Here is a 10,983-nt window from a genome sequence, read left to right on the forward strand (position 1 = left end):
CGTAATCGGAGGGCTGCCCCTTGCTCTGTAAGATGCCGTAACGTCACCGTCAGAAGAGGTGATGCGACCGCGGCGGGTGGTTCGAGCCGCGCCACCAACCAGCAGGGACGATCGAGCTCGATGCGAACGTTCAGCGGGCATAGTTGACGGAAATGATCCTTGCGATCAACGCTTGAGATGGTGAGATGGTGAGGGCGTTCAACGCTATGAGCTAAAGTGAGCATACACGGAGGCATACTTGAGCGGTACGGAAAGCACAATAGACGGAGATGGGTGTCAAGGGCGATATTCTAAGACAAAAAGGCAAGTTAGGCTCACCGTCGATTCATTGCCTATGCCACGACGTCACATTCCCATCATCGGCCGATGACAGAACGGTCACCGTCCAGCCACAATAAAACGTGGATGCGAACACGGCAGCAACGATATCGTGTTTGGTCAGAGCCGCGCGAAGACAGCCGGACATAAGTACACGAAGCCGGGGTGGGAAAATTCGACGACAACAGTGACAATGCCGTTGCGCGGCGTGGGTGTAAGGGGGGGAGTTGTACGGATCGCGCACGATTCCTTTATTTCGATCGATGGAAGAGTAGCAGGGCGGACTTAGGTGTCCATCCGAAAGATAGCGTCGCGACGGATTCGTAAAACTAACTTCAGACCTGCGGGTCGTTCAGTGCAGGAGCCGAGCGCCGCTGTCTGAACTTTCCGCTGCCTAAGGACTATCACTGCATTTCTGAATGAGGAGTGATGCCAGTCCTGCAGGAGTCGACGAGAGACAGTTTGATGCCGGGCACGACAGTGTACGACAGTTCCTCGCGTCTCCAGCAAGTCGCAGTCATAGTGGCGAGACGCGATACCTCGGGTACAAGATCCACCGTCTTTCCTATGCATGTCGCCTGTATGTTAACAAGCGACTATGAACCATCCGCAGGGTCACGCGGCCCTCCGTTATGCCCAAGAGCAAGGCGTCACAAGCATGGCATGACACTGGGTTAAGATGAGCACGGAACGGAAGATGGTAGCGGCCCCAAAATATCCTGATGACGGCTGTCTTGGATAACGTACATGCCCAAGCCAGAGTATAGTACCACCCCATGGCGGACGGCGAGCTCGACGTTCCGCTACGTCGCACGGGCGCGAAGAGTGGCGTCGCGACCGTCGCAATTTTCACGACGACCGTAGTCATTGACTCCCCCCGCTTTTTGGCCTTGCCGTCTGCGACGAGTGCAAACTGTGCATCGTCACTACGAACATCACCCCGCAATGACATAGAGACCGCTGGTAGGGTAGGCGAGCTTCAATAGGCTTGCATCTGCAGATCCCAACCGGCGTCGCAGTCGAGAACGGAAGTTGGAAGGCAGCGCTATAGAGGCACGTCCGGTCAAATGCGTGACGAAGCGCCGTCGGGTCGCTCACCATCCAAGCGGAGCCTACCTGCGGCCTTCTTCAAGCGGACCACGACGCTTGAGGCGGAAGGCAGAGAAAAAAGGAAAGCCGTAGCCTCCTGGTCAGATATCGATGTTTGAACATGCGGGAGAAAACAAACGACAGCACAAACGTGATCTAGCCGCATCCGGGGAGATCCACACCACGGTCGACGTTGGTGCTGCCGGATTTGATCGTTGTATTGGAGGTACAAACGGAACACTAGTAGAGTTGTGGGTACTTCCGTAGTCCGCAATGGAAAGACCAAGGGAGAGGAAAGCTGGAAGCATCGGTGCAAAAGCGTTGCAAGAGTACAACGACCTGCCCGAGTCAGCGTTCGTTGTGCGAGCAAGACTCGGAGACTCAGAGAACGTACCGGCATTACCCTGCCATAACAGCCGCCCTACGCCCTACCGGACTCATCTCGACGTAGACAAAAGGTAGGGTAGGGCATGGAGGGAACAAAGAGATAGAGGACGTTGGGAGCGAAGTCGTAGTCACATGCAAGAGGCGACGCTATCACTCCAGCCCGAGAACCTGAGCGCGGTGCTTCCTCTTGGCATTGCATCAATTGTCTTAACTCTTCGCGTTGCTCTGAACTATAACGGATATCTCCCGGTGCCATCGTATCAGACACCTACGCATTGTTGTGTACGGGCGGTGAATGCCCCGTCCTCGTCCGACATCGTGAAACTGTGGCATCGCGATGTGAGCACAAATTATCTGATTGTTTTCGATACGGCTTTTGACAACCGTCACTTTTCTCTGTATGCGCTCAGGACTACTCATTGCTGGACTCAATTGGGATGTGTTGCCATATTGTTCCTCATCAATGTATATTCACGTTTGATACATGTCCGGTTCCCCTCGCTAACCATGACTTCCCCTCTGCCAGGCTCTGCTCGACGGGCAGCTTTTTTTCTACCTCTACCACTCCCGGATCGTCAACTCGTGCTCACCTTACATCGTGATCTGTCATTAGTCGTGGCGAACGAGCCTGTCTCGTACACTGTCCCGATTGGCGCTCGTCTGCATCGTCGCGCTCGAGCTCATGAGGCTCGCATCGCTACCCGCCCATACCCTCGTACAACACAGCGTAGCACGGTACGATCGACGACCCCCATTGAAACACCCTCCTCCGGTCCTTTCAGGGCGCCAAGTCCTGCCGCTAGGGCGGCTACCCCTGGTCCCGTTAGGGCACCCAGCACAAGGCGGTCCTCCAGAAATCGCACAGTGTCACCTGGGTTGAAACATGGCACTGCGACGCTGGCTGATAGCGAAGATAGCTCTGCTTCATCCGGTGCATCACCGTCCCGAGAATCGACGCCGACGGTCCCTCGTCGCGTTGAATTCGAAACATCGTTCCAAGAACACGATCCCGTACCAAGGCCCATCGGGAGCGCCGGTCGTCCCCGAAGCGGCGGCTACACTCTCCGTACCAAGATGGGATTGAAGGACAAGGCTTACAAATCCATTCAGGTAAGCGATAATCAAACCCGACCCATGCTGCCTCCTGAGATTACTTCAAGCGCGATGTCAACAAGGTCGTCTCGCAATGGCTCCATCACGCGCATACCGTCTCGAAGCAGCCCGCGGGAGCGGTCGAGCGCGCCAAGCACCAAGTAAGCCAGGCGCTTCACCGAACGCTCCGCTTCCCATGACTCACGTTCTGCAGCTCATAGAGTTACGTCCGGAGTTCGTCAATAAGTACGAGGATGCGTGGCCCCTTGACGATTTGATCTCAAGGCGGCTCGCGTACACGGCGCGAGAAATCAAGAAGGGCATCAGTAAGCCGCAGGACCCAGCATTCCACGATAACGTGAAGGTCAGGCCTTGCTCCTCGAGGATATCTGCGTTCGTTATCTGACCAACAACTTAGTCTCTTCCGGCCCAGTCCATTCTGGGAGCCTTGTAACATGCTCGACCAGCGGCCACAATGTGTTGTGCCTATGATGGTAATCTGTAGCGGGTAACAGTTGGCTCCGCATCTTCACAACGACGCGCGGATTATTATTATGTACGGGTGACAATCAGTTCCGCAGATCAACAGTGTCGTGCGAGATAGTTACGGCACAGCGCCCGAAGATACGCCCGCTGTTTGTGCTGTGTGCAACTATATCACTATATCGCAGCGATTGCGGCTGGCAGGACGAGCTCTCCTCAGATACAACAGCCGGTACAATAAGGAACAACGGAGGGGCGCATCGATGTTAGTGCGGTGTCAGCGCGACGCGTTCCCCGCGATTCCGGTACTCACGATTCGCCTTCGCCGAGATCCGCCCGCGGAACAATAAGCAAAAATAAGTACAACAAGGCGGCTTGCAATTGTATTGGGGGGGGGGCACACGCGGACCAGTAGAGTTGAAGGTAGCGTCGTCTCGTACCAACGGACCACATAAACAGAGGAGAAGGGCCCAACGCTGGACTCAGAGAGCCCCAACCCTTCCTGCTGTCCATCATGCTGGTCTCAGGAACTTGGTCTCGAGGGTCCCGGGGCCCATACCAATGCGCCGGACGCATCATGACGCCGAACATACCGACATACGCCCTCGCTTTCTCCCCAGACGGCTCTTTGCTGGCGCGAGGAGGTAAGTCAGAAGTTTCCAGGCCGGCCTACAAGTGCATCCTCTGAAATCCAAGTTAGGCGAGGCAGGTCTCGACATCAACGATTTAATCACCAGGAAACGAATTGCAGGCATGCCCCACGAGGTCCCGCCCAGCGCTTATGGCCCCGTAGTGGCGCTGAAATGGGCGTCCATACAAGGCCAGCCCGATATGCTGTTTATTGGAACGAAGCATGGTGTCGTCTTCGCCTGGCAACAGAATCGCGTAAGTTTACTCCACCTCATGGCAGGTTAACGTCCTGACTGTCACGAAAGGCCGTTTACGAGGAGTGCCATGTGTTCCGGGTGCCCGAGGGCGGCGAGATCCTTTCGATGGCGGTTCGGTCCAGCCCTAGTCAAATCCAACTGGTCCTCAGCACCGCCAATGGCGTTCTTGCATCCTACGACGTCCGTCCTAACAGACTTTGGAAGGAATGGAGCCAAAAATTAGTTGAAATCGAGCCTCGCACCATCGAGTTTGCGACGAGCGGAAAGAGCATCATCATCTTCTCGACGTACTCCGGCCAAATGTATGCAATGACGTCTTATCTTGGGTGACGTGCTAATGCCTGCCAGACACGGATTCCTGAACGGAGAAGGACTTTGGGATCACGGGCCGCGCCTAGACAAGCTCATGTGAGCAGTCGTGCAAGTGGCCTGATCGCTCACCAGACATTGAAATAGTGGCCGTGTCACCGTCAACGAGAATGGCGAAGTTGCGATCAACGACAGCGTGAACTTCTGCATACACGATAGTCGAACTGGGGTTCTCCTCGCAATGTTTCACTCGGGAATCAAGGTATCGACGGTCCCGAAACATGTTTTGTTTGGGGAAGACGAGGAGATTGTGATGGCTGGCAGTGACGCCGGAAGCATCTATGTCTTTCAGAAGACTGGCCATGGGCTCGAGCAGGTATTGACGAACGGGAATTGCTGTAACCAGATTGTGGCAGTAAGTCAGGCAAAGTGACTTCGTTGGTAAGAAATACACCGATGCTCATGCTAGTCGGCAGACGCTCAGTACAGCCTCCATGAACTATATTGCATGCGCTACATCCTCAACGACCAGCGTCGGGGCGGTCGCGGTGTGGACACGCAAACGCGAAGTTGCTGTTGGAGTCAGCATGCTGGGACCGCTTTGGCGGCTGTTATGGCAGATCTGGTGGCTTTTCAGAAGCGGCAACGCCTGGTTATTGAGACCGGCGTTACACATCATTTCCAGTTCGACATTGCGTGCCCTCTCCTGGTCGTTTGCCCTCTTGTCGAACATCCTCATCTGGCTGGCAAAGGTATGCCTCGGATTATCACTCTTGCTAGTCATCGTACACTTCCTATGGTCTAAGTTGAGGGTAAGCATGCAATGTGGTCAGCAGGTGGTGTTGCTAAAGACAAGAATAGGGCGACATTCCTGAGGTGATGAAGTATGCCATCGAGACTGCGGAGTGGGTGATATGGCCCATCATCGTCGCGGGGAGCAAACACATTGCGAACTTCATAGTCGAGATCATCAGACTGCACTCATCGCGGGAGGTGTGCGAATGGCAAGCAGTGACATACGAATTGCCACGGTTGAACATTTGGGTATAGTATCAGTGAAAGCCATCTGTACATATATGATTGTTGCTGTTCTCGGCATCTGTAGCGTCCTTGTTCGCGACCATTTATGCTTTCCAGTACATTACCAGACGGAGAACACGTCCATGTATGCTAGGTGGTAAACGAGCGTTTCCAGGTGCGGGAGAGCAACCCGAGCTCGCGAAACAACATTTCCAACACACTGTATTCAGCCACACCTTGCAGATACGACGCGGATGCACAAAAGTTGAGTGTGGTGGCGCAAGAAACGCGCGCGCGCCAATACTTTTGCAAACAGCAATAATACAACGCGATCCTTTTCTGGAACAAGACGAGCGGTGGCGTATGCATGTGACCAATACATCCCCAAGACAGCATCGATGGATACATTGGTGACATATCGAGTATCGTCCTTGTAAATTGCATTGAGGCGAGCGCTGCATCGTATTTAACAGGTTCCGAACTTATACCATCTGGTTCTTACTCTTCCGCTAATGCCTGCTCGCTCCTACACGGCGCTCAAGCGGGCGGGGCGCCTCCAAGCCTTGCATGATACTCCTCTATCTCCCGACGTCGCCTCCGACGTGAATGCAGCAGACACACTAACTCAGGAGGTCTTCGGCCTCACAGTTGCGGACGACGGCATCATTTCTGATTCACGTCCCGGGCCCTTATGGGCGTCACGACAGGCAAAGCTTCCTGATGCAGCGATCTCTTCCACCGCCCATATTGTGGACTCACTGAACGATGTCATTCGGGTGTCAATTCCAGCATCCGATCCTAGTCCCCCCGCATCGGCGGGAGCTGCGATGGCTGAGTCCGGGTCAACCATTTCCCCTGCTGTCCCCACACCGACCGGAACCGTCGCCGACGCATCGTCCACGTTCACCGGGCATTCGACACGCTTTGAGCGGAGAAGTGACAACCTAACGCGCCGTGCAATTGTTTGTTTGAACCACATCGAGATGGACATTTCATTGTACATGGAGCGCAAACGGGTCTTAGATGTCGACAGATCACTCAACTCTTTTCTCGAGTTGAGAGACCGTCTAGATCGCATCAAGGAGAACGTTGCTGGCATCACCCGGAGGATTGACGCTGTTATCGATGGGAAACGGCGAGTTGAGGGTCAGCTTGCCGTCCTTTACAGCGAACTTGAAAGATGGAAGGACCAGATTAAGCTGGGACCTGCGTCTTGCGTGTATGACTCTGGTGTGTTCTGACTTGGTTGTATACTCCTTGGCCTCATTTCCTTGCAGGACACCATTTCGATCATCCTGTCGATAAGCTCTCTACCTTTGCTCAGGTTCTTTTGGTCTTGGTGGTATTTTGCCGCATCATCATGCGCATCAGCGAACGTGACGGCGATTTTATTCTTGGCCTACTGTCTATCGCGATGGCCCTCCTTCCCACTGGTTTTCATAATCCATTTGCGTCAGGACCCAGTCGTGAATTACCGAGGACTCTGAGCGCAGTTCTCAACCTCTTCAAACTCGATGGACAGTTTCTCACCTACGCCACGTGCACAGAATGTCACCAAACCCATCCGCCTGACAGATCAGGCATATATCCTCAGTATTGCACGAATCAGCCCGTTCCCGGAACCGCTTGCCGTGCACAGTTGCTGAATGCGGGTGGAAATCCTATCAAACCGTTCCAATACCATCTATTCTGCGACTATCTCGCTGGCATCTTTTCAAATCGTGAGCTGGAGGAAGCCATCGATGCCTGTACCCGGAGTACAGGCCGTAGTTCCTCCACGCCAGGTGCAATTCACGGGCCTTTTGATGCACGTTTCATCAAGGAATTCAAAGGCCCCGATGGGAAACCTTTCTCTGTTCGTCCTATGGGTCCCGATGGTCATCCGGGGTCTGAAAGCCGTCTGTTCTTTTCCCTTTTTGTTGATTTCTTCAACGTCGAATGGTCTAATCTCCATGGAAACAAGAACTCTACAGGCGTCATCGCCTTAGCATGCCTCAATCTCCCAATTGGGGTCCGATACGCCCCTGAAAATCTCTATCTTGCTGCTCTGGTCCCAGGTCCTCAAGAGCCATCCCTAACAGCTCTGAATCATTACATCCGACCCATTATAGACGATTTCGTCACTGGCTGGCATGACGGTTTCTTTCTGTCCCGCACTGCATGTTACAACAGTGGCCGTCTCGCCCGAGTAGCCCTTGCTAACGCTGTGTGCGATCTACCAGCTGCTCGGAAAATAGCGTCCTTAGCGCCGTCAATATCGAAGAAGTTTTGCAGTGTATGCAATTGTTGGCATCCTGTGGACCCAACAGACCGCCGATGGCGATTGACCAAACTGGGCAGGGTCGATTACCAGCAGTGGCGTTGTCGGAACGTTGCCGAGATGCGCGTTGCGGCGGAGAAATGGAGAGATGCTACGTCCGAGGAACAGCGGACGCGGCTTTTTCTTGAAACGGGTGTGCGCTGGTCCGAACTTTGGCGGCTACCGTACTGGGATCCGACCCAACAACTCGTTGTTGACAGCATGCATTGTCTTCTCGAGGGTCTAGCTCACTTTCACTACGTTTCAGTACTGCGCCTAACAGAAAGTGAGGCTTTCGCGAAGGTCAAAGGTCGTCCTGCCTTCCACTACGAGTTCCAAATTCCCGAAGTTGACGACGAATCCTTGCTTCCGGTCCCAAATCCCCCCTTTCCACCACGGAATGCCTCATGGACAAGTGCTAATGTCAAGGACATCGAGCGAATACATCGCGACCTTATTTCGGAAATCGCGGCTATCGATGAGACCGATGACGATGACGAGCAGGAGGACAAGGACGGTGACATGGGCCACCCCCTGACATTGCAGGCGCTGGAGGACCGGCTGCGGAAACGGTCGCTACGAGCACTAACTTTTGTTGCCGTGGATGATCTTCGCCTCCCCATCCCCCCACCTAGCCATCGGCGACCCCAGAATCTTAAGCCTCAAAGGCACGAGCTAGCGAAGGCCCTGGTGGGATGGGTGTGTCTCTTGTCTGATTGACCTGAATCTACGGACTCATGTTCTTCAGCGTCGGCAGCACCCCTGGAGGTCGTCGACTCCGTTGATCCGAACATCAGACCCGGAAGTATTGAAGAAGCTTCGCAAAGTCATCAAAACGACAACACGGCCGTCCTGGATCCAATCCGTACCTGCTAACTTCGGGTCGGCTGCCGCTGGCAGCGTAAAAGCTGACGAATGGCGTACGCTGTTCCGCATATACCTTCCGCTCACCCTCATCATCATGTGGGGTGAAGCTGCACCTACCGACCCTCATAAGCTTGCGCCATTTCTTGACCACACCATGTCGCTTGTCTGTGCCCTATCTCTTGCATGTCGACGTGTTACCAGTGAAGCTATGGCAACTGCATATCGCAAGTCCATCGCCGACTATGTGTCCCGCTTACCGACGCTCTATCCGGACCTTGTCCCCCGATCTAATCATCATATGGCCTTTCATATCTATGATTTCCTTCTTTTGTTTGGACCTGTACACTCGTGGTGGTGCTTTCCGTTTGAACGGCTAATAGGATGGCTTCAGAACACTCCACACAACCATCGGCTAGGTCACATCATTTGACACCTCATTGAGAACAGGACTCATTTTTATCCCGTCCAGGTTTCCTTGAAGGCACCGTACACCGCGCCTGTGTCGCAGCTGGCAATTTCAGGCGGTGGTTACGTCGGCCTGAGTCTCCTGAATCTCTTCGTCAGTGCGAAGATTTATTCCGACGAATCTACGGCACCCAGCCTGACGATCATCCTGGCTTGTTCGAAGAACGGTTCGCCTGCGAGGAAGAACTGGCACCGAAAGTACAGACATCGGTACCGCTGGATCTCCAGCACCTTGTTCCGGATGGCCGGAGGTTCATATATCAGCGAGCACGTCTTCGCGCGCATGGCACAATATACGCTCGCTCCAGGACTCATCGAGGCAATAGCCAGATAGCCTTCCACCCGAGCGGCGATCCGAAAGAGACTCTTGTTCCGGGAACTATTGAGTATATCTTCGCGTTAGAAGACTCCTTCTCCTTTGCTGTTCGGAGGTTCAAGTCCCTAGCGCCGGAGACGCACGATTCTTTCAATCGCTGGCTGGAGTTTCCGGCGAAGCTTTGGTCTGCAGAGCAGGAGGAACAACTTGAAATCGTCACCGTGAACTCGGTGTCGTGCCAATTTGCACTCCTTCAACTCTCAGAGAAGACCGTTGTGGTCCTTCAGCTCCATAGGGTACGCATCGCTCACCCCGGGAGTTTAGGATGCTGATAACGTTATTTCACAGTATTGATGTGGTCAGTCGCCCAGACCCTGAAAGGCCCGAATGGGCACATATGCCTAGATGATCGACCTGACCGTCAGCATACTCGAAAGCGTAAACTACGGCCGATCGTTCACCATCAAACATCCTCGCTTCTCTACCTGATGGTGCTCAACGTGCTGGCTCGGTCCACGCACGTTCCTCCCACAAGTACTTTTCGCCCGGTCCATAGGACCACGTATGCCCAACCATAAAACTCAGAAAACGACACGTCAATGCTTGGTAGGTATATAAGTAGTCTACGATATGCTCATGTACGATACGATTCTCGCCCCGGCTCAACTTAAGACTTACAACGGTCTATCGTCCGAGCCTCTTGAGAGTCTGTCTGACCGTGTGACAACACCTTCGCTCGTGACCGTGTGCAGCACACTGGGTAGCCATCCTATGAGACTGGACTGCATGATCTCCTGTGAGATGTACACGTTGCAGAGGAAGTTGAGCGCTTCAACCAAGGTCTAATAGAACACGTAGTCGATATATTCATGTACGGGATTGTTCGGTGGTGTTCTTATCGCGATTCTTTGCCATATCGGTGGTCGCGGGCGAACGTCATGCCAAAAATTGTGAACATCCACGAGTTTCGAGCCGTGACTACATGAGTACGGGGACGGTGTCGGGTAAACGGAAATTCGCCCTTCGCTCTGTATGGTGCCGAAAAGTTGCGACTCGCCGCAGGAGAACGTAACGCGACCGCGGAGAGTGGTTTGAGCCGAACCAGTAAAAGGCATCGTGCTCGACTCAACCGATCAACTGGCTTAGTTGATGGAGATCAAAGTTCGTACGATGAACGCTCGAAAGGGATGGGATGATGAGAGCGTTAAAGACGATAAGGCAAAGTAAAAGTACACAGAAGCATATTTGAGCAATACCGAGTGCGACGAATATCATGAGCCACATCCGAGGACAAAAAGACATCTTAGGCTCACCGTCCATTCGTTGCCCGTGCGACGGCGCCACAGTCCCACAATATTGGGCGAGGACAGAACCGTCACCGTACATACAGTCACAATAGCGTGTGAATATTCGGTGGAGGGCCCTGCGTAACGCATGGTCACATCGCAAAT

At 53.7% G+C, this 10,983-nt stretch overlaps 5 protein-coding genes across 5 annotated transcripts; 4 read left to right on the top strand and 1 right to left on the bottom strand.

The window, feature by feature from the left end:
* Positions 1–722: 722 nt before the first annotated feature.
* Positions 723–1,270, bottom strand: PUNSTDRAFT_48094 (uncharacterized protein; the record flags this gene model as incomplete). Its single annotated transcript, XM_007389251.1, has 2 exons — positions 723–896; positions 923–1,270. 2 exons carry the CDS (start codon positions 1,268–1,270, stop codon positions 723–725), a joined length of 522 nt encoding a protein of 173 aa, XP_007389313.1.
* A 1,598-nt stretch (positions 1,271–2,868) lies between these two features.
* Positions 2,869–3,340, top strand: PUNSTDRAFT_139538 (uncharacterized protein; the record flags this gene model as incomplete). The annotated part of the gene is made up of 4 exons (XM_007389252.1): positions 2,869–2,904; positions 2,955–3,047; positions 3,101–3,250; positions 3,305–3,340. The coding sequence occupies 4 exons, from the start codon at positions 2,869–2,871 to the stop codon at positions 3,338–3,340; spliced, it is 315 nt and encodes a 104-aa protein (XP_007389314.1).
* A 606-nt stretch (positions 3,341–3,946) lies between these two features.
* Positions 3,947–5,624, top strand: PUNSTDRAFT_139539 (uncharacterized protein; the record flags this gene model as incomplete). The annotated part of the gene is made up of 8 exons (XM_007389253.1): positions 3,947–4,013; positions 4,070–4,254; positions 4,305–4,558; positions 4,605–4,664; positions 4,713–4,980; positions 5,042–5,377; positions 5,427–5,558; positions 5,616–5,624. 8 exons carry the CDS (start codon positions 3,947–3,949, stop codon positions 5,622–5,624), a joined length of 1,311 nt encoding a protein of 436 aa, XP_007389315.1.
* Positions 5,625–6,097: 473 nt separating this feature from the next.
* Positions 6,098–6,826, top strand: PUNSTDRAFT_139540 (uncharacterized protein; the record flags this gene model as incomplete). Its single annotated transcript, XM_007389254.1, has 1 exon — positions 6,098–6,826. The coding sequence occupies one exon, from the start codon at positions 6,098–6,100 to the stop codon at positions 6,824–6,826; it is 729 nt and encodes a 242-aa protein (XP_007389316.1).
* Positions 6,827–7,563: 737 nt separating this feature from the next.
* PUNSTDRAFT_37794 (uncharacterized protein) lies at positions 7,564–8,157 on the top strand (the record flags this gene model as incomplete). Its single annotated transcript, XM_007389255.1, has 1 exon — positions 7,564–8,157. A coding segment is annotated over one exon (594 nt), but the record flags the coding sequence as incomplete, so codon positions are not given.
* Between the last annotated feature and the right edge of the window lie 2,826 nt (positions 8,158–10,983).

This window comes from Punctularia strigosozonata (genome assembly GCF_000264995.1).
Source record: "Punctularia strigosozonata HHB-11173 SS5 unplaced genomic scaffold PUNSTscaffold_27, whole genome shotgun sequence".
NCBI lineage: Eukaryota > Fungi > Basidiomycota > Agaricomycetes > Corticiales > Punctulariaceae > Punctularia > Punctularia strigosozonata.